Below are 19,715 nucleotides of genomic sequence, written 5' to 3' on the forward strand. Positions count from 1 at the left end.
TCAGCTCAGGGGGCAGGATCCTGTGGCTGCCGTTCTCTGTCCACATTACAAATGGTGAAGCAGAGAGTCGGCACCTGAAGTGGAAATGCTGCTGGGAGGGCTTCACCTGGGGCTGGAAGAGGGGAGGCAATTAGGAGCCCAGTTCTCCTCTGCTCACACCTGAAGTCACTCCTGATTCACAACTACGCCCATTGGGTCGATGGGACAGCCCTGTAACTGGCAGCAGGGACCACACCTCAGCTGGTGGCCAGTTCCTTTGGCAGCACCAGCCCCCTGCCCCCCACCCCTAAGGGACAACAGCATACGGGGGAGCCTGCAGCAGATCCAGGGCTTGAACCCAGGGCCCTGAAAGCCCTGCTCCTCATGAGCCCAGCTCACCTTCTGCCTCCCCCCTGGGGGGCCGAGCTAGGACAGTGGGGGTTTGTAGGCCCCACCCTGAAGCCAAACCTGCTCACAGGGACATGCTGGCAGGGGTGGCATGGGGGGACCCCTCCCTGCACAGCCCAGCTGTCCCTGCTCTGGTCTCTGGGGCTCCGCCCTAGGCCTTTCACAGAAGGGACTCAGCCCAGCACGTGGCTGGCTGCTACGGGAAGCCGTGACAGTGCCTAGTAGCCGCAGACGGAATTCCCCACAGCTGTTCCAGCCATTGATCAGCCAGATTCTGCAGCTGGGGAATTAATTCGCAAGGAAGGAAAAAGGAGTACACAGAATCCTACCAGGCCCAGTGCTGGCGCCAGGGATGACACACACGAATGCCTAGTTGGTAGAGCCGGGGCTAGCCCACTGGGGGCTCTACGCAGGAATATCACCCCCCCACACACTAAAACAGGCAAGCTCTCATAATAAAAAGGCAAACAGGGGGCCTCCTTAAGCTGCTCGGAGCCCTAAGCAATTGCTTGGTCTGCCTATGCCTGGCATGGGCTCTGCAGGTTGGCCACAGGGGAGGGTGAGTAACTGGAGAGTCCTTTGGTGCTTCCCTCTCATCCCACTAAGACTGACAACTCCCTGCGGCCACTTTGTCTGGGGCTTACGCCCTCCGAGATCCCCCTGGAGCACAACAGCCAGTCTTGCCTGGACAGCCTGGTGTGGAGGACTGGCACGAGACCTTCCACCAGCCATGAACGTCCCTGAAATCCTGCTGCTGCCCCAGGCGCTAGATGCGCTGGGCACTGCATCAGATGTGTCGTGACATTGGCTTGGGATGCGGCAGACCTCTGGTGTGACCATGGGGAAGTCACTTTAGTGTCCATGGGAGTTAAATACCTTTCCAAAGCTGAGGCTTACCGCTCCATGCCCCCCTTCTCCAGATGTCAAAGGAGAGTCAGAACCCTGGTGACGTGTGTTCAGATTTCTGTAGCAGGGACCGTCCCTGCACAGCGCAATGGGGCCACGCTCTCAGCTGGGGCCTCTCTCTTAGGTACTGCCTTGTATCTAAGCACATCACAGCCTTTAGGACGTTTATCCTTCCAACACCCCCGTGAGGCCAGGCAGGTCTAGTATCCCCAGTGTACCACAAGGGGAAACTGAGGCACAGAGCTGCAGTAACCTGCCCAACATCGCACAGGGAGTCTGTGGCAGAGCAGGGACATGACCCCAGGTCTCCCACGTGCCTGGCTAATGCCTAATCACTGGGCCGTCCTTCCTTACAGTTGCTACCCTAATGCAAATAATAGAGAGAGCTCCTGGCTTTGGTTACTGCAGGCTGATGGTACCTTGTGTTTCCCTGCAGGACTCCACTCTCAATTCGGCTCCAGGCTCAGCCAGAGGGCATTCCCCATCCGGCAATCCTCAGCCCTAGACGGGCGACTCACAGGGAAGGTGCTGTGTGTTTGGGGCCTCCTCACTCGCACAATGCTCTGTGACTCTGTTTCCCTCTTGGAACTGAATCTATTCCAAGCCCCATGGGCAGAACCACAAGTAACTTCAGCATGGGGAGGAGCAAGCTCATAATCAGAGAGGGAGAGTGAAGCAAAGCAGGAGTCGCTAAGCAGCAAAGGAAACCTCAAATGAGTCCAGGGAGATGAAAAAGCCCGCGGAGTTCATGCCACTCAGAGCTGGGGTAAGTGGCTGAGCGAGGCGCTGCAGTTTTGGTGACTGAGCCAGAGGCCAGCCCCGCCATCAACCCCAGCTCCAGCTCACTGTGGGGCTTGAATGACTCCATGACACTAGGAAGACTGGGCTGATGACTTGAGGGCTGGCTTAGGACCCAGGAAAGCTGGGTCCAATTTCTGGCTCTGCCACTGACTCCCCTGAGTGACTGAGCAGAACACTTAGTCCCTCTGAGCCCCAGACCTCACCAGCACAGGTGCTGCTGTCCTACACAGCTGCAGCCAGGGCTGTTTGTGCCAGGCCCTGACCCAGAGGGGGAGCATGCAATTGATCAGGAGACAAGACAATCCAGGCTGCTTTTACTGGGAGAGAGTCCTTCTGACAAACAGCTTAAGGCTTAACCTGAATCAATAATACAATTAAGCGGTTACTCTGCAGCATTATGGAGGCCTTGGGGAAAAGGACCACGTCTCTGCCCCTGCCTCTTCATGCTAGCTGTCACGTGAACAATTTACAGTGACAACAGATGCTTAATAGTACATCAGTTACTGTAACCCCCTAGAGGCCGCAATAGAGATGAGAGCCCCACTGCAACAGGCATGCAGACCCCTATGGGCCCCTCGCTGCACTGGGTGCTGCACAGACCCCAACCTAGAACAGTGCTCCCACTGTGCCTGCCACTGAGACCCACCTTGGGCTGGGCACTGGACAGACTCTGACCAAGACCCCTACCGTGCTGGGCGCTGCACAGACCCCAACCAAGACCAAGACCCACACTGTGCCGGGTGCTGCACAGACCCCTACCAAGACTGGCTCCTGCACTGTGCCGGGCACTGCACAGACAAAGCAAGAGACAGTGTTACCCTAAAGAGCTTTTGTGACAGACACCATCTAGGTGAGCACTGGGGATAGGACCAGAGACCTACACACGTCTCTGTAGCTTGTGCTGAAGAGCCAGACTCCCTAGCTGGAGGCTGTCGCAGACTCATGTCACCCGGAGCCGTGAGTTACACTTCCAGGCTAAATAGAAGCACAGAGCAGGAGGGACTTGCCCCAGCTCATCTAGCCAGGCAGTGACAGAGGAAGGACTAAAACCACCTTCTGCCTCCTTGTTCAGTACCCTACCCACAAACCCTGCTGCGTCTATTGCACCCCACCCAGGGCACTACGTTCGTTCCCCTCATTTCCCCTTCCTTATAAGCATCAGCTGTATTCAGACAGAATTCCACGGGAGGCCCAGCCTTCTGTTCCACTAACCAAGCTCTTCAGCAGCTTGTAGTACAGCCTGCACCCTAGCCACCTCCTTATTCCCCACAAGGTCTAGACCTAGACATGCTCAACTTGTGTAAAGTCCGTAACCTGCAGATCTTTGCGTGGCTTGAAACGACGCCGTTCCTGTTTGCTGTTACTATCAGTGGGTATGCCTCGCTCGCCCAGCTGACATTTACAGAGGTTTAGGTGAACCGGCAAGAACGCAGGGCTCTGCAAATAGGAGGGCCTGGGTGGGTCACTCTGAGGTGAGGAGCCCTGTGACAGATGCATCGCTCAGCATGCTCAGTGAAGGTTTTCACAGACTGAGAATAGCTCATGGCACTAACGGAGCTGCGGGGGAGGGGGATGGGAATGCAAAATAGCCCGACTTATCAGATCTCTTGTTAACAAAATCTTGTGAAACAGAATCTGTCCCTTGTTCTGGGGGTGTGCAGGGGCAAATGGCACGTAAACTCAACACAATGGACTGGAGAGAATCCCACCACCCAAGAACAGCGTGGGGCTGCTGTGAGCAAATCGAGGGCAGGCCCGGATAACCTGGTGCTTCATGGATTCTGCTCTGTGCCACTGATGGGCACCTGTTTGCTCTGTCTTATGCCAGGGGACGTTTTTGCCCCAAAGCAGCCTAGAATCTAGAGTAAAGGGGTTGTAAAGCCAGCCTTGCCCTCCCCAGCTCAGTATGGACTTGAACCCCTAAGTGTGGGGCAGCAGGCTTCGGGATAGTGCAGGTGTCCTCTGAGCACTGAGCTTCTACATCGCAACCTCTGTTCCGACCCCTGCAGATACACCTGAGGCCTGACTCTCAGCTGCTCTGAGCTTACACCAGGGCAGCATGTTGGGAAACACTTCTAGATCAGAACAGGTCCATCCTGCTCTGGTGTAAATGCCAGCACATGATGCAGGGCATAACTCAGACTCGGAGCCCTGGAGTGTCCCAGCCACCCACCTGCCATCTGAGTAGCAGTACAGACGTGTGTCACAGAGCAGAGCAGCAGGAGTTTGTTTCGCCATCCCACTTGTCTACATCCAGAACAGTCAGTTCAGTTAAACTGGTGGGAAACAGCCAAGTCGATGCTCTTAATCCAGTTTACAAGAGGCTCTTTGTGGTTTAGCTGGAGTTAATTGGGGACTGAAGCTGAACTAAACTAAGCTGCTCTTACACTGAAATAAGAGCGACCTTGCAGCACATTTGCAGCAGTTTAGCTAAATCCGGTTGAAATTAAACTGGTGAACTTTCCCAAGGCCTTAAACCACAAGAAAAAGGGGGCCCACACAAGGGCTTCCAGCAGTTTAACCAAACCGGGTTAATACCCGGCACTTTCCGTCTGTGAATATCAAGGGATAAATATCATTATCCCCATTTTACAGCTAGGGAAACTGAGGCACAGGCAGGGAACGTGACTTGCTCTGAGGTCATCCAGCAACGAAACAACCAACCAACCTGGCAATAGTCGGCTGCTGGCGTGCAGAGACCACTCCCTGCCATGCTGACCAGTATTCACTCATTGCACTCCCCCGTCTGTACTGATCCGTCATCTCTTGTCTTATACGTAGACTGGAAGCTCTCTGGGGCAGGGACTGTCTTTTTGTTCTGTCTGTACAGCGCCTAGCACAATGGATCCTGATTCTATCATAATACTACTAGTGTCAGAGCCAGGAATAGAACCCAAGTCTCAGCGCTCTACCCTCTAGGTCACACTGCCTCTAATCCTAGCAATTACTAGCCCCGTGCAAGGGCTGGAAGCTTCTAGGAAGCTTGCTAAAGAGCAAACCCTGGCTCAGACCCCAAGCTGCTGTCTCCCAGAGCATAGCTGTTTGTTAGAACTCCTGATCCTGAGGGTTTAGCCTGATCATTTCTAACTAGAAAACAGTTGTGAAGGCTCCTTGTCATCTCTGTCATGGTGGGGATTACTCACCTCCTCAGCCCTGGCGTGCATGTGTCTCGTCTCCTCAGAAATGACAGACTATTTGCAGATAACCAGAGCACAAAACTTTCCCCCCCTCCTCCCAGAGACAGTTTCTAAAGGCATCTCAGCAGCAAGATGAAGTTTCTGGTTTTTTTTTCATCCTAGAGCTATGGTCTGGTCTCCTCTGAGCCGCTTTCTCTCTGGTCACATCATGCTCCCTACAAGAGGGAAAGAATTGAAAGCCAGGTGAGAGACTGCCCAGGAACCAACTGCAGTTGTTGTTTTAAAGATTGGCGGCTGTCAGTTTAGCAGCAAGACTTGCTCTTTTGCTGTGGGAAACAGGGGCACAGTCCTGCATGTATGACATCACATCTTGTTGCCATCTTGTCGCCATGCAGACAATGAGGAGGTCATGCACCTGGGTGCCAATCTGGTAAAGACTTACGCATCTGTTTGACTTGGGACAGATAGGATTGCTGCTGTGTGTCAAACCTCACTTATACTCTGGCTCCTTCAGGCCAGTTTGGCTACATAAAGGGGCCTTAAAGTGGGGGGAAATGCACCCCCTTGAGTATCCTCCCCCATGCAGAGGCCTCACCAACTAGTACAGAGGCTCTGCAAGTACACCCTCCCTGCTCCCCAAGTAAGGGAAGGTCAGAGGTGAAGGTGGAGTGTACTGTACTACGGCTCATCTCCGTTTCCCCTGGTTGCTGGGAGGCAGAGTGCTAGAGCAGCCCTTCGGCCACTCTAACTTACACTGGGACTATGGAGGCCCAGGAATACAAGGAGCACAAGGGATGCTTAAACCCATCTTCCCCACCCCATCCATGCCTGCCCCAGGCACAGAGTTCCTCAGAATCAGACCCACTGAGCTCAAAGGGGCTACTCACCTGCTTCTAATGTAACATGCATAATCATTGTGGGGTAAGGGCCTCAGAGGGTGATGGCGCCACTCCAGGGCAATATGACGAATTGAAAGAGTGGAGAAGAGGCTCTCTGGGATCAGCCCCTGATGGAAAAGGAGAGAGGTGTCATCACAGGGTCAGGGCTGGGATTTTGAAGCAGAGGGTGTAAGCGATTTAAGGGTAAAGTAAAAAACCCGAAACAAAGTCAGCAGGATAACACCACCCTGAGCTTCTCTAGCAACTTCCAGCAGAGATGCTCAGAGCATTAGTTACCCCTCCTGGGAGTGTGGGGGGGGGTCCATAATAATAATAATAATAATAATAATACCTCGCTTTTACATAGCTCCGAAAGTGCATTACCAAGTAGATCACTGTCATTATACCCATTTTACTGATGGGGAAACCGAGAAACAGAGGGAAGAAGTGACTTGTCCAAGGTTACCCAGAAGGCCATTACCAGAGCCAGGAGTAGAAGCCAGAGCTATTCTGGCCAGTCCAGCACCCTGTCTGCTAGGCCATACAAGGATCATTTTACCCTCGACTTAAAGGCAGCCACCTCTGGAGCAGCACACAGCATCTGTTTATTGGCCAGTTTGGGGGCCGGAGGATGGCCCATCCCTCCTGTTTGACTTCCCACACTCTCAAAACCCCAAAGCACCAGTAAATTCCATCCTCCATAAACCCTCCTTCCTAACTGTAATTAGACCAGCTGAGCCCAGCCACAATCCATCCCCCACAATCCCTGCAACAAGTTCTGACACCTGGGAGGCAGACTCTTGGCTCAGGAAGTCATCTCCCTGTCAAGCATGGAGCACAGTCTCGACACCCAGTCGAAGGCTAGAATATCAAACAGTGGCTCCTTCCATGCAGAGCTGATGAGGTTGTGACAGCTCTTCACAGAGTTGCTTAGTCAAGGCTGTCTGCATTCAATGCTGTGTTTGATTGGCATTGTTGTTACCGGGGTGTTAAGAGAGCGGACAAGGAAAAGAGACAGGCAGCTTGAGGCTGAGACTTTGGGGCCACAGCCTGCACTGAAAGTGAGAGGTATTTTCGCCTGTGCAAGGACAGCAGTGTTTGGATCCCAGATGCTCAGGAGGAAAATATTCTCCTCTGGTTCTATTCCAGGGTCATCAGTCAGGACGTGCTGCCAAGTGGCCAAGGCAGCATGCCAATGTCTCCATTTCCCTGCACTTTGTGCCGTCATTCGTACTTGTGCAAAGTGGGTATAAAAATCCTGCACCATTTTCATTGGGTAGCAACTGGCACTGTGGAAATAACCACAGGACACGTAAGGGAGACTGGGAACTAAGCCCTCACTGCAGAGCTGGGTAGTTCTCTTCACTTCAGTGACTTCATTGACATGACAAGCTGTACAAAGTGCTGCCAACATGTAAGGAAAAGCCAGCTCCCTTGGGTCGTTGTCAGAGGTGGGAAAAACCCACCAGGAGAGGGGTTCATGCTGTATTTGCAGTTTGCTCCCCCACGTCCGTTGGTCATTGCTGTCCATTCCTGACTTGGAGGGAGGCTGCTACCTGGCGCAATGCCGCTTGAGGTCAGACACAGCTTTTCCTCATTGCTTTCTAATGGGATGTCCCTTACGGGATTGCAGGGGTGCAAACTGGGAAGCATCCTCTGTCTCTTGAGAGTAAAGGAGTCAATTCTCACCCTTCCCAGCTCCGGAGACTGCAGAGTGCCAGGGACTCTGAGGAATACCCTGTGGGCCATGTCTCAACCCTGCACCCTAGGGTTAGGAAGGGATCTGATGGCCATTCTGCCAAGAATATTTGCACCCATACTTCTGTGGCAGGGAGACCCCCAGTGGCTGCAGGGTTAAGTGCAGTTCTCTGTTCATATTGCAGCATGCTGTAGTTCTCAACCAGACGTCCAGGACCTCCTGGGGGGCCGTGAGCAGGTTTCAAGGGGTCCGCCAAGCAGGGCCAGCATTAGACTTGCTGGGGCCGAGAGCAGAAAGCCAAAGCCCCATGGAATGGGGCTGAAGCCCGGGTCTCTAAGCCCCATCACTCATGGCTGAAGCAGAATTCTGAGCAACTTAGCTTCGCAGGGCCTCTGTGGCGTGCAGCCCTGGGCAATTGCCCGGTTTGCTACCCCCTAATGCTGGCCCTGGCTTTTATATGCAGAAAAAAGTTTCTTGGGGCATAAGTGAGCTGTGGAGTTTTTATAGCAGATGGAGGGTCTCAGTAAGAAAAAGGTTGAGAACCCCTGCTGCAGGGTAGCAGAGTGGACTGATCCTGCTCCTGGCGAGAATCCATTCCAAATCTGGCTCCAGTTCCCAAGGGGGATGACAAACCTTATATCCTCTGGGGATCAGGTGTAGCTGCCAGCTTCCATGCTGGTGGCCAGATCCTCATCCGATAGAAATCGGTGTATCCTCCCTTAAACAACGAGGCTTTGCCTATATACACACGTAGCCCCACGTGACAGGTTAAGCCTCAAAGGGAAACTTGGCTCAAAGGCACCCTGGGTCAGAACAGTGCAAACCCAGCAGTTCTGAAGGAGCTTCAGTATAAACGCAGGTGCTGTCCATGTGGCAGCGAAGTTCACAGCTTTGCAGTCCTCAGGGAACCCATTGCCAGACTGGGCTGACCTCAGAGGTCTAACCGACGACTTGGGCTTTGCTAGAACCAGGGCCCAGACCTCACTCGCTGAGGTGAGAGAACAGTGCTGCCGATTCTCAGGATTTTCCTCCAGGGCCTCACGATATTTGGGATTTTCTTCAAAGCTCCAGCTCCTGGCGTTCTCAGAACACAGGAGAATCTCAGGAGACTTTCTTTGAAGGCGAAGTTGTAGCTCTCGGGTGCGGAGAAAAGCTGGAACACGCGACCCCGCCGGGGAGCAAAGAAACCCAACGGGCAGATAAAACAAGCCCCCCTTTTTGAAAGCGTCCCGAGTTTGGCATGCGGCGGCTCTCCCCGCCCGGGCACGGCTTTGCCTTGGCGAGCGTAGGCCCGGCGGGGCAGGGGGCAGCTCCCGCTCTGCGTGGGGGCAGCCCCTGGCCCGGCGGGCGCCCCGCTCTCAGTGGGGTTCTTGGGGCTGCCATAGCCCCCCAAAAACAGCCATCATCATCATTTGGGGGGGAGGCTCCACGGGGGGCCCCTCCCCCAGCCCCGCCCCGCCGGACCGTATTTGCCGCGCGTAGCCCTTTAAGGCCTACGCCATTTGAGGCGCGGGGGGGACGCATGCGCACTGAGCGGCCGCGGAATCTGAACGCGCTCTCTCGTGCCGCGGCCGGTCCTCCCACGCACGCGCAGTAGCGTCTGCGGAGAGTCGCCGGCCTCTTCTCTTCTGCGCGCATGCGTATCTACCTCTGCCCGGGAGTTGGCGCGCCCGGCCTCGGCCCGCGCGCGCGCGCAGTGGCGCGGGCGAAGCCCTTCCCCTCCCCCGGTCGGGCACCGGAAGTGAGTCAGGGCGAGGGCGGAAGCGCCGCGGCGGCTGCGGGAGGCTTCCAGAAGGGCCTGGCCGGCGCGGCCCGGGCGGCACCATGGTGGATTACAGCGTCTGGGACCACATCGAGGTGTCCGACGATGAGGACGAGACTCACCCCAACATCGACACGGCCAGTCTCTTCCGCTGGCGCCACCAGGTGCGGGCCCCGTTCCCATGGAGACCCGGCCCCGGACCCCCCCGGGAGCGCCCCTGCCCTGCAGAGAGCCGGCCCGTGCGGGGCTCGGCCCCCCCGCCCCATTGTGCTCCCAGCCCCGGGCCCCTGCACCAGCTGGGACTTGGCCCCAAGGAAGTGGCCCCCGCCCAGGGCTCAGCCCATTGCACAGACCGGCCTCCGCCGCGGCACTGTTGAGAGAGGAGAGCACTGACCTATTCCCCCCGCCCCCCGGCCAGCCCCCCCCCGCCCCAATAGCCCCCTCCCCAGCCCCCCCCCGACAGCCCCAGCCCCTCCTCCCCGATAGCCCCTTCCCCAGCCCCCGCCCCCCAGCCAGCCCCCCCTCCCCAATAGCCCGTTCCCCAGCCCTTCTCCCCCGGCCAGCCCCCCCTCCCCGATAGTGTCAGACATGAATTAGGGAAATGTGGTCTAGATGAAATTACCATAAGGTGGTACACAGCTGGTTGGAAACAGCACTCAAAGAGTAGTTAATGGTTTGCTGTCAAACTGGGATGGGTGGGGTCCCACAGGAGTGCTGAATCCGATATTATTCAATTTTTGCTAATGACTTGAATAATGGAGTGTAGAGTGTGCTTATAAAATTTGCGCAGGACATCAGGCAGAGAGGGGTTGCAAGCACTTTGAATGACAGAATTAGAATTCAAAACAACCTTAACACTTCCAAGAATTGATCTGTAATCAACAAGATGAAATTAAATAAAGACAAGTGCAAAGCACTGCACTTAAGAAGGAAAAATGAAATGCACAGTTACAAAATAGAATAACTGGCTAGGTGGTAAAAAGAAAAGGAGTACTTGTGGCACCTTAGAGACTAACAAATTTATTAGAGCATAAGCTTTCGGTGCATCCGATGAAGTGAGCTGTAGCTCACGAAAGCTTATGCTCTAATAAATTTGTTAGTCTCTAAGGTGCCACAAGTACTCCTTTTCTTTTTGCGAATACAGACTAACACGGCTGCTACTCTGAAACCTGGGTAGGTGGTGGTAGCTGAAAAAGGATCGGGGCATTATAGTGGATCACAAACTGAATATGAACCAACAATGTGATGCAGTTGCCAAAAGGGCTAGTATCAGTCTGGAGATGTGTTAACAGGAGTGTAAGATGTAAGACGTGGGGAGGGAATTGTCCTGCTCTACTCAGCAGTGGTGAGGTCTCAGTTGGAGCACTGTGTCCAGTTCTGGGTGCCATGCTTTAGGAATGATGTGGATAAATTGGAGAGGGTCCAGAGGAGCAGATTTAGAAAACCTGACCTATGAAGAAAGATTACAAACCCTGGGCATGTTTCATCTTGAGAAAAGAAGACTGAGTGGGGGATCTGGTAATAGTCTTCAAATCTGTTAAGGGCTGTTCTAACGAGGATGGTGATTAAGTGTTCTCCATGCCCACCAAAAGTAGGCCAAGAAGTAATGGACTTAATCTGCAGCCAGGGAGTCTTAGTTTAAATATTAGGAAAAACTTGCTACCTCTAAGTGTTCTTAAGCTCTAGAATAGGCTTCCCAAGGGAGTTTGTGGATTCCACATCATTGGAGGATTTTAAGAACAGATAGACAAACACCAGTCAGGGATGGTCTAGGTTTACTTGGTCTTGCCTCAGCACAGGGGGCTGGACTTGGTGACCTCTTAAGGTCCCTTACAGCCTGATATTTCTATGATTTTGTTTTATCAGGAGATCTGTGATCCTCCAGCGGAGGGCTGATTTACATTCCCTTAGCACAGAAAGAGAAACGGAGGCACAGAGCAGGGAAGGGAATCACCCGCAATGGTGCAGCAAAGCGGTAGTAGTGTCTGGAGTACAACTCAGGAGTCCGGACTGCGAGTCCAAGAGGAAACCCTGGGGCTTACTGTCTCCATGTGCTCCCTTGTGAAGACTCAGAAAGCTGTCTGGGCAGAAATCCATTCCCCAGTCTCCCAGTAACTTTCTCCACCACAGCCAGTCTGGACTTGGGAGCCAACAGAAAGGGAAACCAATGTCATGGCCTTAACTGACTCTGATACCAGTAACACCAGTGTGCAGGTGCTGTAGTGGATACTAGCCAACAGACTAAACCCTCAGACAGGCAGGTGTGATAAGACACCGTACTAAGTCCCCATGTATTTGTACATCCAGTTTAACAGATGAGGCATTGAGTCAGCCTTACCCACCTTCTTTAGGGAATAAATGAGCTCTGGATGCAGTGTGTGTGAATGCAAAGGCTTAGTTTCTAATGCATCACCTGTCCGTCACCTTTTATTGGGGCTGGGAAACCACCCTGTTGGCTTAGGGAGTTCTGATCTTGTTTGAGTGGCAAACACTGGGGAAAATCCAGTTTTATTCTGGATAAGATGGGGGCTTTTCACCTCTGCTGCATATGTGGTATAGATACCAAGATAGACTGGTCTCTCAAAGGACCTAGAATGTTGGCAATGCACTTTGCCTTTTCTCCTTTCCTTGGAAATTCCAGGGATTTGAGAAGGGAATGCAATGCTGAGGTCCAATAATGATTCTGCCACTCATTCGTGCTGAGCAATTCATTTCATTCCCCTGGCTCAGTTTCCCTATCTGTAAAATGGGGATAATGCCTGTTAGAGGGAGCTGCTATGGGGGAGCTGAAGTTTTGGTGGCTAATTGAGGAGAGTTTTGGAACTCTAAAGCACTACATAAGTACTAAGTACTGGGAGACAATGGAGAAATAAACCGTGATTTTGTTCAAACCCTCCTTCCCTGGGTGTTGTGCATCCCTACTTTGAGAGCGTATGTGCAGTGTCAGTATCTGTATCTCAGCTAGGGGGTTCTCCCTCCAGACTAGTATGTCATGCCCAGGAAGGATCGCTGCTCCATGTGGAGAAATAGATGTTTTTCTTCACGTGGAGAAGAAAATGGGAATTCAGCTTTTGTTTTCCAGGCTCAGAGGAGGAAGAAATTATTCTCCAACAGCCACAACAAGGGCCATGTCCAATCAACAGCAAACAAAATCCTAAGGATCTTAGAACCCTTTTGAAAACATAACACAGCAAATGTGTTCAGTAGTTAACTGTTGGGTCTCTGGAAGGAAGGCAGCATTAGGATGCCTATAGCTAGGACACACAGACTGAAACAGAACAGGGGGCAAATTTGAGTTGAATATCAAGGGAATCTCCAACACTATCAGCCTAAGGGAGGTGCTAGAAACTCCATTGCTTGAGGCAGTTGCACCTAGATTAAACTAAAGATTGTACAGTAGTGAACAGCCCTGCCCTGGCCTGTGAGGGTGGATGACGTGGGGATCAATAGGACTCTTCCACCTCTTAATTTTCAGCTAGTACAAATTGATACTGCAGAGGAGAGGAACGTTCATTCTCCTACAGGGTTGCTGCTGCTGCTTCGGGGTTAACACTGATTTCCTGCATCGCGTGCTCTGTCGAGCATAATCGGAGTCTCTGCAGACGTGCCAAGCCCTCGGGAAACTCTAACTACTGAGTTGCACTGAGCTCTCATTTAGCAGCACAGGGTGGCTGTGTGTGTGAGAATGTCAGCACAGCGTAGAAGAGAGACAGCTAAAAAGTCTGATTAAACCGTAAGGCTCCTACAGGCTAGTTGCAATGAGTGAGAGGTTGAGAGTTCAATTCTCTACAGAGGCAAGAAATTAGCCACACACTCGGTGATACTGGGATTAAGCAAAATGTCAATGAGTTGGGAAGCGTGATAGTGCAGGTAGGCTAACCCTTCCCTGCCATAGAAGATACTGTCCTGTTGGTGTAATGTAATTCAGGATCTAACAGAACAGTAATTGACATGCTATCAGGGTTCAAATCAGCCCAACGATCATCTCTTGTGTGTGGTACATGAGGCGAGGATAGGTGTTCCCAGTATTACTCAAACTGTCTGTACTCTCCTCTTTGCCAGTGAATCAGTTGGCTTTTCTATTCCAAGAGCAAATGATGAAGAGTACTTTAAAAAAAGCTGTAAATTGATATCTGCAGGCCCGAGTGGAGAGGATGGAGCAGTTCCAGAAGGAGAAAGAAGAGCTGGATAAAGGGTGCAGGGAATGCAAACGGAAACTAGCCGAGTGCCAGAAGAAAATGAAGGAGCTGGAAGTGGCAGACGCCGCAAGTGGGAAAGGGGAGCTGCAGAGACTTCAGGCCGAAGCGCAGCAGCTGAGAAAAGAAGAGAGAAGCTGGGAAAAGAAGATCGAGGAGCTGAGGAAGAAGGAGAAGAACATGCCTTGGAACGTGGATACCCTGAGCAAAGATGGCTTCAGCAAGGTTGGTCTGAATGGTGCCTGGTGAGGGGAAGGAGCTGCGTGGGTTTCTGGCCGAGGAAGCTGTCTTGCAAACCTGGCATCAGAGCTGTTGTGCTGGAACCACAGCTGGTGATGCAGCAGCACCATGAACCAGCCTCCTCTCTTCCCCCCCCCCCCCCCTGTGCAGAGTGTTTTCAATGTCAAACCTGAAGAGGACGACGAATCGGAGGAACAAAAAGAGAAGAAACACAAGACGTTTGTGGAGAAGTACGAGAAGCAGATCAAACACTTTGGTAAGTTAGCCGGCTGCAAGTGCAGGGCTCCCTGGCAGTCTAGGGGATGAAAGCTTCAAAAGTCCCTCTTGACTTAGAAAAGGGCTCTGGGTTAGTGAGGCTGTGTGAGACTCTATCAGCAGGGTAAGGGAAGTGATCACAACATAGTTGAATTCCCTGCTACCTGGGTCATGTCCGCAATACCTGTCTTCTCCCATGCTGTAGACTTAGAAAGGAAAGAACATGCAATTGGAGAGACCCATGTTCAGTGTGGGGTAGTGGAGTGTTCTCAGCTGGGGGTCCCTACCTGTGGAACTCCTTTCAGATCCATGTGTAAAAGTCACCAATAAGCCAGAGGTCTTCTAACACAGCCCACTCCTGGGGCTTGTTTTTATCCTTAACTTCACTTACAAAGCCCTACTGCAGGACTGTACAAACCAACATCCAGCTGTAGCATGTAGGCTTTCTCCTGAATGGCTCTTCTCTTGAGTCCCATCCCCGACTTTGCTGGACCTTCTCTGCCTCCTCCTAACTCTTCACTACTTTAATCTTTCTGAATTGGAGCTTTTCTCAGGTGCCCTTCACCAGAACTCTGGAGCTGCTCACGTACTAGCGCATCTATCCACCCCACAGTCCTGGGGTAGAGAAGGGTTATCCCCATTTTACAGAGGTGGATCTCAAGTACAAAGGGATGAAGTGACTTAGCCAGGATCACGTGGAGAGTCTGGCGAAGCCAAGAAATGACCCCAGATTTCTTGAGTCCCAGTCTAGTGCTTTCCCACAGGCCTGTCTTTTCTTATGAGACCCTCTTGGTCTGATTGGTCAGGCGAGTCAGCAGGTTAGCTCTATTTTTGCCACATCATTGGGTCCTGCACTGGATTCTGCCTTCATAATCCTGCTGCTTGGATACCAAAGTCATAGGCCTCTAATAAATACACTTGGTAAATTCAGCTGGATGTTCTTCGGTTAAATTCCTACAATGCTTCTGTCCCACCCACCTCATCTAAAGACAGCACGCCCTGCCTTCATTTGGGCTGTTCCTGTGAAATGCAGCCAGGAGGAGAAGTTAATCCACTGTCCCATGTTTGATCTGTCCTAGGTACTTAGGTGGCCCCTTGATCTTGTAGATGGTGAGGTGCTCAGATACCAACAGAGCCTCTCACGAGGCAGCCTACTGCTCCTGGCCCACCTGCACAGATAGAGAGCTGAGGCACAAAGACCCAGATCCTCCGGGGTGTTTACCTAAATACCTGATACTAAATGATTTGGCCAAGGTCACACACACAACCTGGAACAGAAGAGGGAATTGAACCCAGGTCTCCCAATCACAGGCGAGTGCCCTGACCACTCCACCATCTTTCCCCTCCAGCAGGCGGAATCCTGCCTCCTAAAGTACCGCTGATCCTCTCTAGCCCTGTCCAGGCTCCGCAACGGCTTTGTGGGTGGGCTCCTCTCTGACCATGATGCAAGGTGACTGTCTGCTGCTAACTGGGGCTCTCCTGCTTTGAAGGGATGCTGCGGCGCTGGGATGACAGCCAGAAGTATCTATCTGATAACCCGCATCTGGTGTGTGAGGAGACCGCCAATTACCTGGTCATCTGGTGCATTGATCTGGAAGTGGAAGAGGTGAGGCTGCTGTGTTCCCTAGGAGTTGTGACTGCAGCCTGAAATGCTGATAGCAGCAAGGGATAAATCCCAGGTGCCCTGCTGAGTTCTGACCCATTCACGTTTGTGGTGGGCCAAACTTTCCCATTAGAATCCCTTCGCTAATGGACACCTCATGGCATAGTGAACCCATGCTGGGGGAACGAGACCTGGAAAGTGTGTACCCAAGTGGCTCCATGCCACTCTAGTGCATTAGTTTCCCCTGTCAGTACTGTTGTTCCAGCAGCTGTTCATCTGATCCACTAGCTGCTCATTCTCTTCCTGAGTCAGCCTTGGTTGTCTTGTGGCCAGCTGCCCCCTGGGGAGCCAGTGTCTCTTTCAAAGACAGCCTCCTCCGTTTGCTTTAAAGATGGCGCTGACATTTGAGAAATCCTGGCAGCTGAGTCTGGAAGGGAATGGGCCAAGGGCTCAGACTGCAGTGGACTCGCTTGTCATGGCTCTCGGCCAGCCAGTGTCCTCTTCCCACCCCCTCCCTGAGTAACGAGGGGCAAGGCTGCGGTGGCTGGTGTCTCGGGGTCTGTCAGGATTTGAGCACGCCCTCTGCTGGCAGTGCACCGCACAGCACAGTCCTTAGAGCCACAGGGGCCTTTCTCTTCCGCCTCCTAGAAACACGCCCTGATGGAGCAGGTCGCCCATCAGACCATCGTGATGCAGTTCATCCTAGAGCTGGCCAAGAGCCTGAAGGTGGACCCCAGAGCTTGTTTTAGACAGTTCTTCACTAAAATCAAGGTGAGTTCCAAGTCCCCTTCAGCTGTGCTGTTTTCTCCCCATTTCCTCCTCTCACAGGTGGCCTGAAGTCAGAAGGAATGTGGTGGATGGTGTGGAACTCCCTGCTGTGGAGTGTTGGTTAGGTCAGGAATTTAGCAAGCTTCCAAGAGGGAATGGACGCACGGATTCCCAGAATATCCCTAATTCGAACAGTTACTGCTAAGGATACAAACATGCTTCAGGGTTTGAGACAGCCTCTATTAGAAATTAAGAAGAGATCTTCATGAGGCAAATTACCCCATGTCTACATCCTGTGTGGTTTCTCGCACTGTCCTCTGCAGCTTCTGATTCTGGCCACTGTCGGAGACAAGCTACTGCGCTGGGTGGACCTTAGGTCTGAGCCAGTCTGGCAATTCTGATACTACGTGGTGGCATCCTTCTTCGTTCTCAGTCTGCCCTCTCTGGGGAGAGGGGGCCTAAGGCCCATTCAGGAGTGAGGTTTAAATACAGTCTGACTTTTGCCCAGCTTCCCTTGGCCAGCTCTCTTACTCAGTAGTGTGAGGTATGGCTGGGGTCACCACTGTGGCTAATAGCTAAAGCTGAAGATCCTTCTCCTTTGTTGCTGGGCCATCTGAAAGACACTTGGGGAGCTGACTCCTGAGAGCTCTGTGCCCAGAGGGCCCCAAGCTCGGAGAACATATTGGATTGTAAGTTTTATCCCTCCTACTTGCTGGACTTTTTCATGCCACCTGTTGCTTGTGCTCTGCCATCGCCTGCCTGTGTATTTGTGGCGCTGTGCTCACTCCCACAGCAATGGGTTGTGGGGACGCCGCAGGAGAAGAAAGTGTCAGTCTGTCACAAATGCTTCTGAGCCTTCCATCCTCCTGCAGCAGGTGGCTTTTAATGAAGGAAGCACATGGGCTAATAGCAGCACTTCCCCTCCTCCCAGCCCTGCAATTAGCCTGATTGAATGGGGGCGTGGCTACACTGGCACACTCTAGCCTGAGCATGGGGGTGTGTAATCTGGGTTCGGCCACGTCTCTAATGCCTGGCTGGATCCTGTGCCATCTTGGCTCCTTCGTTAACATTCTGGCCTTTGACTCTGCTACCCCTCTTCTCCCTACTCAATGCAGACGGCCGATCAGCAGTACATGGAGGGGTTCACTGATGAGCTGGAGGCCTTCAAGGAGCGGGTGAGAGGGCGTGCCAAGGTGCGCATCGAGAAAGCCATGAAAGAGTATGAAGAGGAGGAGCGGCAGAAACGGCTGGGCCCAGGCGGGCTGGATCCTGTGGAGGTGTATGAATCCCTACCCGCTGTGAGTAGCCTGATCACTGAGCAGCAGGTGCTTTGCACTCTAAGCAAGAGCAGCTGGTGTCGATATCATATCCTGGCTCCTACTTAAAAGGGTTTCCTTCCCACGCCCTGTCCTGTCTAGAGTACTTATCTGGGCCCATTCTCTGAGCAGCTCAGGCGCTCTGATGGGTTTATTCCCCCCCCGCCCCCCGGTCAGAAAGCCCTATCCCCATTTTACAGGAGGGGCACTGAGGTACAGGGAGACTGTGACTTACCCAAGTGTGACAGAGCAGGGAAGTGAACCCATGTCTTCCAAACACCCAGGCTAGTGTCCTGGCCACTGCACCACCCTCCAAGGGAAGTGGGCAAGATGGCATTCCTCCATGCCCCGGGGCATGGGTGGGTCACTGCAGAGTGCCTCCAGGTGCCTGAGCCAAGTGCACAGTCTCCACTGCCTTCCTAGGCCTTGTATCCTAGCTGAGCGGGAGCACAAGACGTGAGCTCCTAGGCGCTATATTGCACGGGGCTGTGGAAGGGGCCATGTCCCAGACCAGCTCACCGTGCTGCCCTCTCTTCCCCCAGGAGCTGCAAAAGTGTTTCGATTCGAAAGACGTTCAGATGCTGCAGGATGCAATCAGCAAAATGGAGCCGGCGGTGAGTATGCCTTGGGTGGGGAGGACACAGGGCCTAGGTGAAGGCCTAGAGTGCCCAGCTCTTGAGGCCTGGGAGGGGAGCCATCAGCTTTCTGTTGCTGCGAATTGTGGTCCCTTCCCAGGCACATTAACGCATCTTCCTGTGTAGCTATTGGCTTCTTCCCAAGTCACTGATCTCCAGCCAACCAAATGGCAATGGGCCCTTGGCTGAAGGCTGCAATGCAGTGTCTGGCAGGGGATGGAGGTGGGCTTTGGGAGCTCTGGGAGGAAGCGGAGACCTGAGGGGCGAGTGCTGGGCTAACGTCCCTTAGCCCATGCTCTGCGTTCCAGGAAGCCAAGTACCACATGCAGCGTTGCATCGATTCCGGGCTCTGGGTGCCAAATGCCAAGCCGGCGGAGGGAGCGGAGAAGGGAGGTGAGGAGGCGGAGGCTGTCTACGAGGAGGTCACGAAGGGGAACAGCGAGGAGGAGAAGGGAAACCCATGAACTACTGCTGAAAATGCGTAAAGCAGACTGTCCCCTCGCCTCTCCCCCACTGCCACCACCCTACCCCCCTCTCACCTTCCTCTCACCCAATTATCCCTCAGGATGACACATGCTTTACACATGTAGACACTTTGTGAATGTGTGAGCTGCTTGCTGTCTCTTTGTATCCAACCCCAAGCCCTGGGCTGCCTTGGGGGAGCAAACGGAAGCCCCTGTATTCGCACTGGGGCCGTTCCAGTCAGTTACTCTAGGGACTTGGTATGGCCGTTTAGGTTCTAGGCCTCCCTCTGGTCAGAGTTACAAATGTGCCGTTGTATCTTTTCTGTTGGTAGCCAGTACGGCTATTACACGAATAAAGAGATTGAAGGAGCTGAGCGTGACACACACTTGCTGGGGGCAGAGTCGTGGAAGCTGCTGTGCTTTTGTCGTGGCTTCTGAAAAGAGAGAAATTGACCTAAAAAGTTGTCCCCGGTGCTGGGAGTTATGTTGCAGGCCAGCCTGAAGGCATTGGCCTTCCCTAGTCTGCAGGAGCCCTTGGTGGCCAAACAACCTGTATGGGCTGCCGTGGCACCTGGCAGGGCCTGCAGGCAAACGCACCAGCCAACCAGCACCTTGGGTTAGCTCCTGTGCCACCTGGGCAATCTCCTGGTGTGTGCTCTGGGGAGTGG

General features: G+C 53.2%; 1 protein-coding gene and 1 long non-coding RNA gene across 2 annotated transcripts; one reads left to right on the forward strand and one right to left on the reverse strand.

Moving 5' to 3' along the window:
• Nucleotides 1-2,370: 2,370 nt before the first annotated feature.
• LOC119846163 lies at nucleotides 2,371-9,350 on the reverse strand. The gene is made up of 3 exons (XR_005289769.2): nucleotides 6,895-9,350; nucleotides 6,119-6,237; nucleotides 2,371-5,446 (listed from the first exon to the last, which is right to left on the reverse strand). It is a non-coding gene; the product is annotated as an uncharacterized LOC119846163 (long non-coding RNA).
• Nucleotides 9,306-19,416, forward strand: CDC37 (cell division cycle 37, HSP90 cochaperone). The gene is made up of 8 exons (XM_038379436.2): nucleotides 9,306-9,734; nucleotides 13,710-13,991; nucleotides 14,157-14,262; nucleotides 15,752-15,867; nucleotides 16,513-16,635; nucleotides 17,748-17,930; nucleotides 18,491-18,562; nucleotides 18,892-19,416. The coding sequence occupies exons 1-8, from the start codon at nucleotides 9,633-9,635 to the stop codon at nucleotides 19,045-19,047; spliced, it is 1,140 nt and encodes a 379-aa protein (XP_038235364.1). The 5' UTR covers nucleotides 9,306-9,632; the 3' UTR covers nucleotides 19,048-19,416.
• Nucleotides 19,417-19,715: the final 299 nt, after the last annotated feature.

This window comes from Dermochelys coriacea, chromosome 20, assembly GCF_009764565.3.
Source record: "Dermochelys coriacea isolate rDerCor1 chromosome 20, rDerCor1.pri.v4, whole genome shotgun sequence".
Classification (NCBI taxonomy): Eukaryota; Metazoa; Chordata; order Testudines; family Dermochelyidae; genus Dermochelys; species Dermochelys coriacea.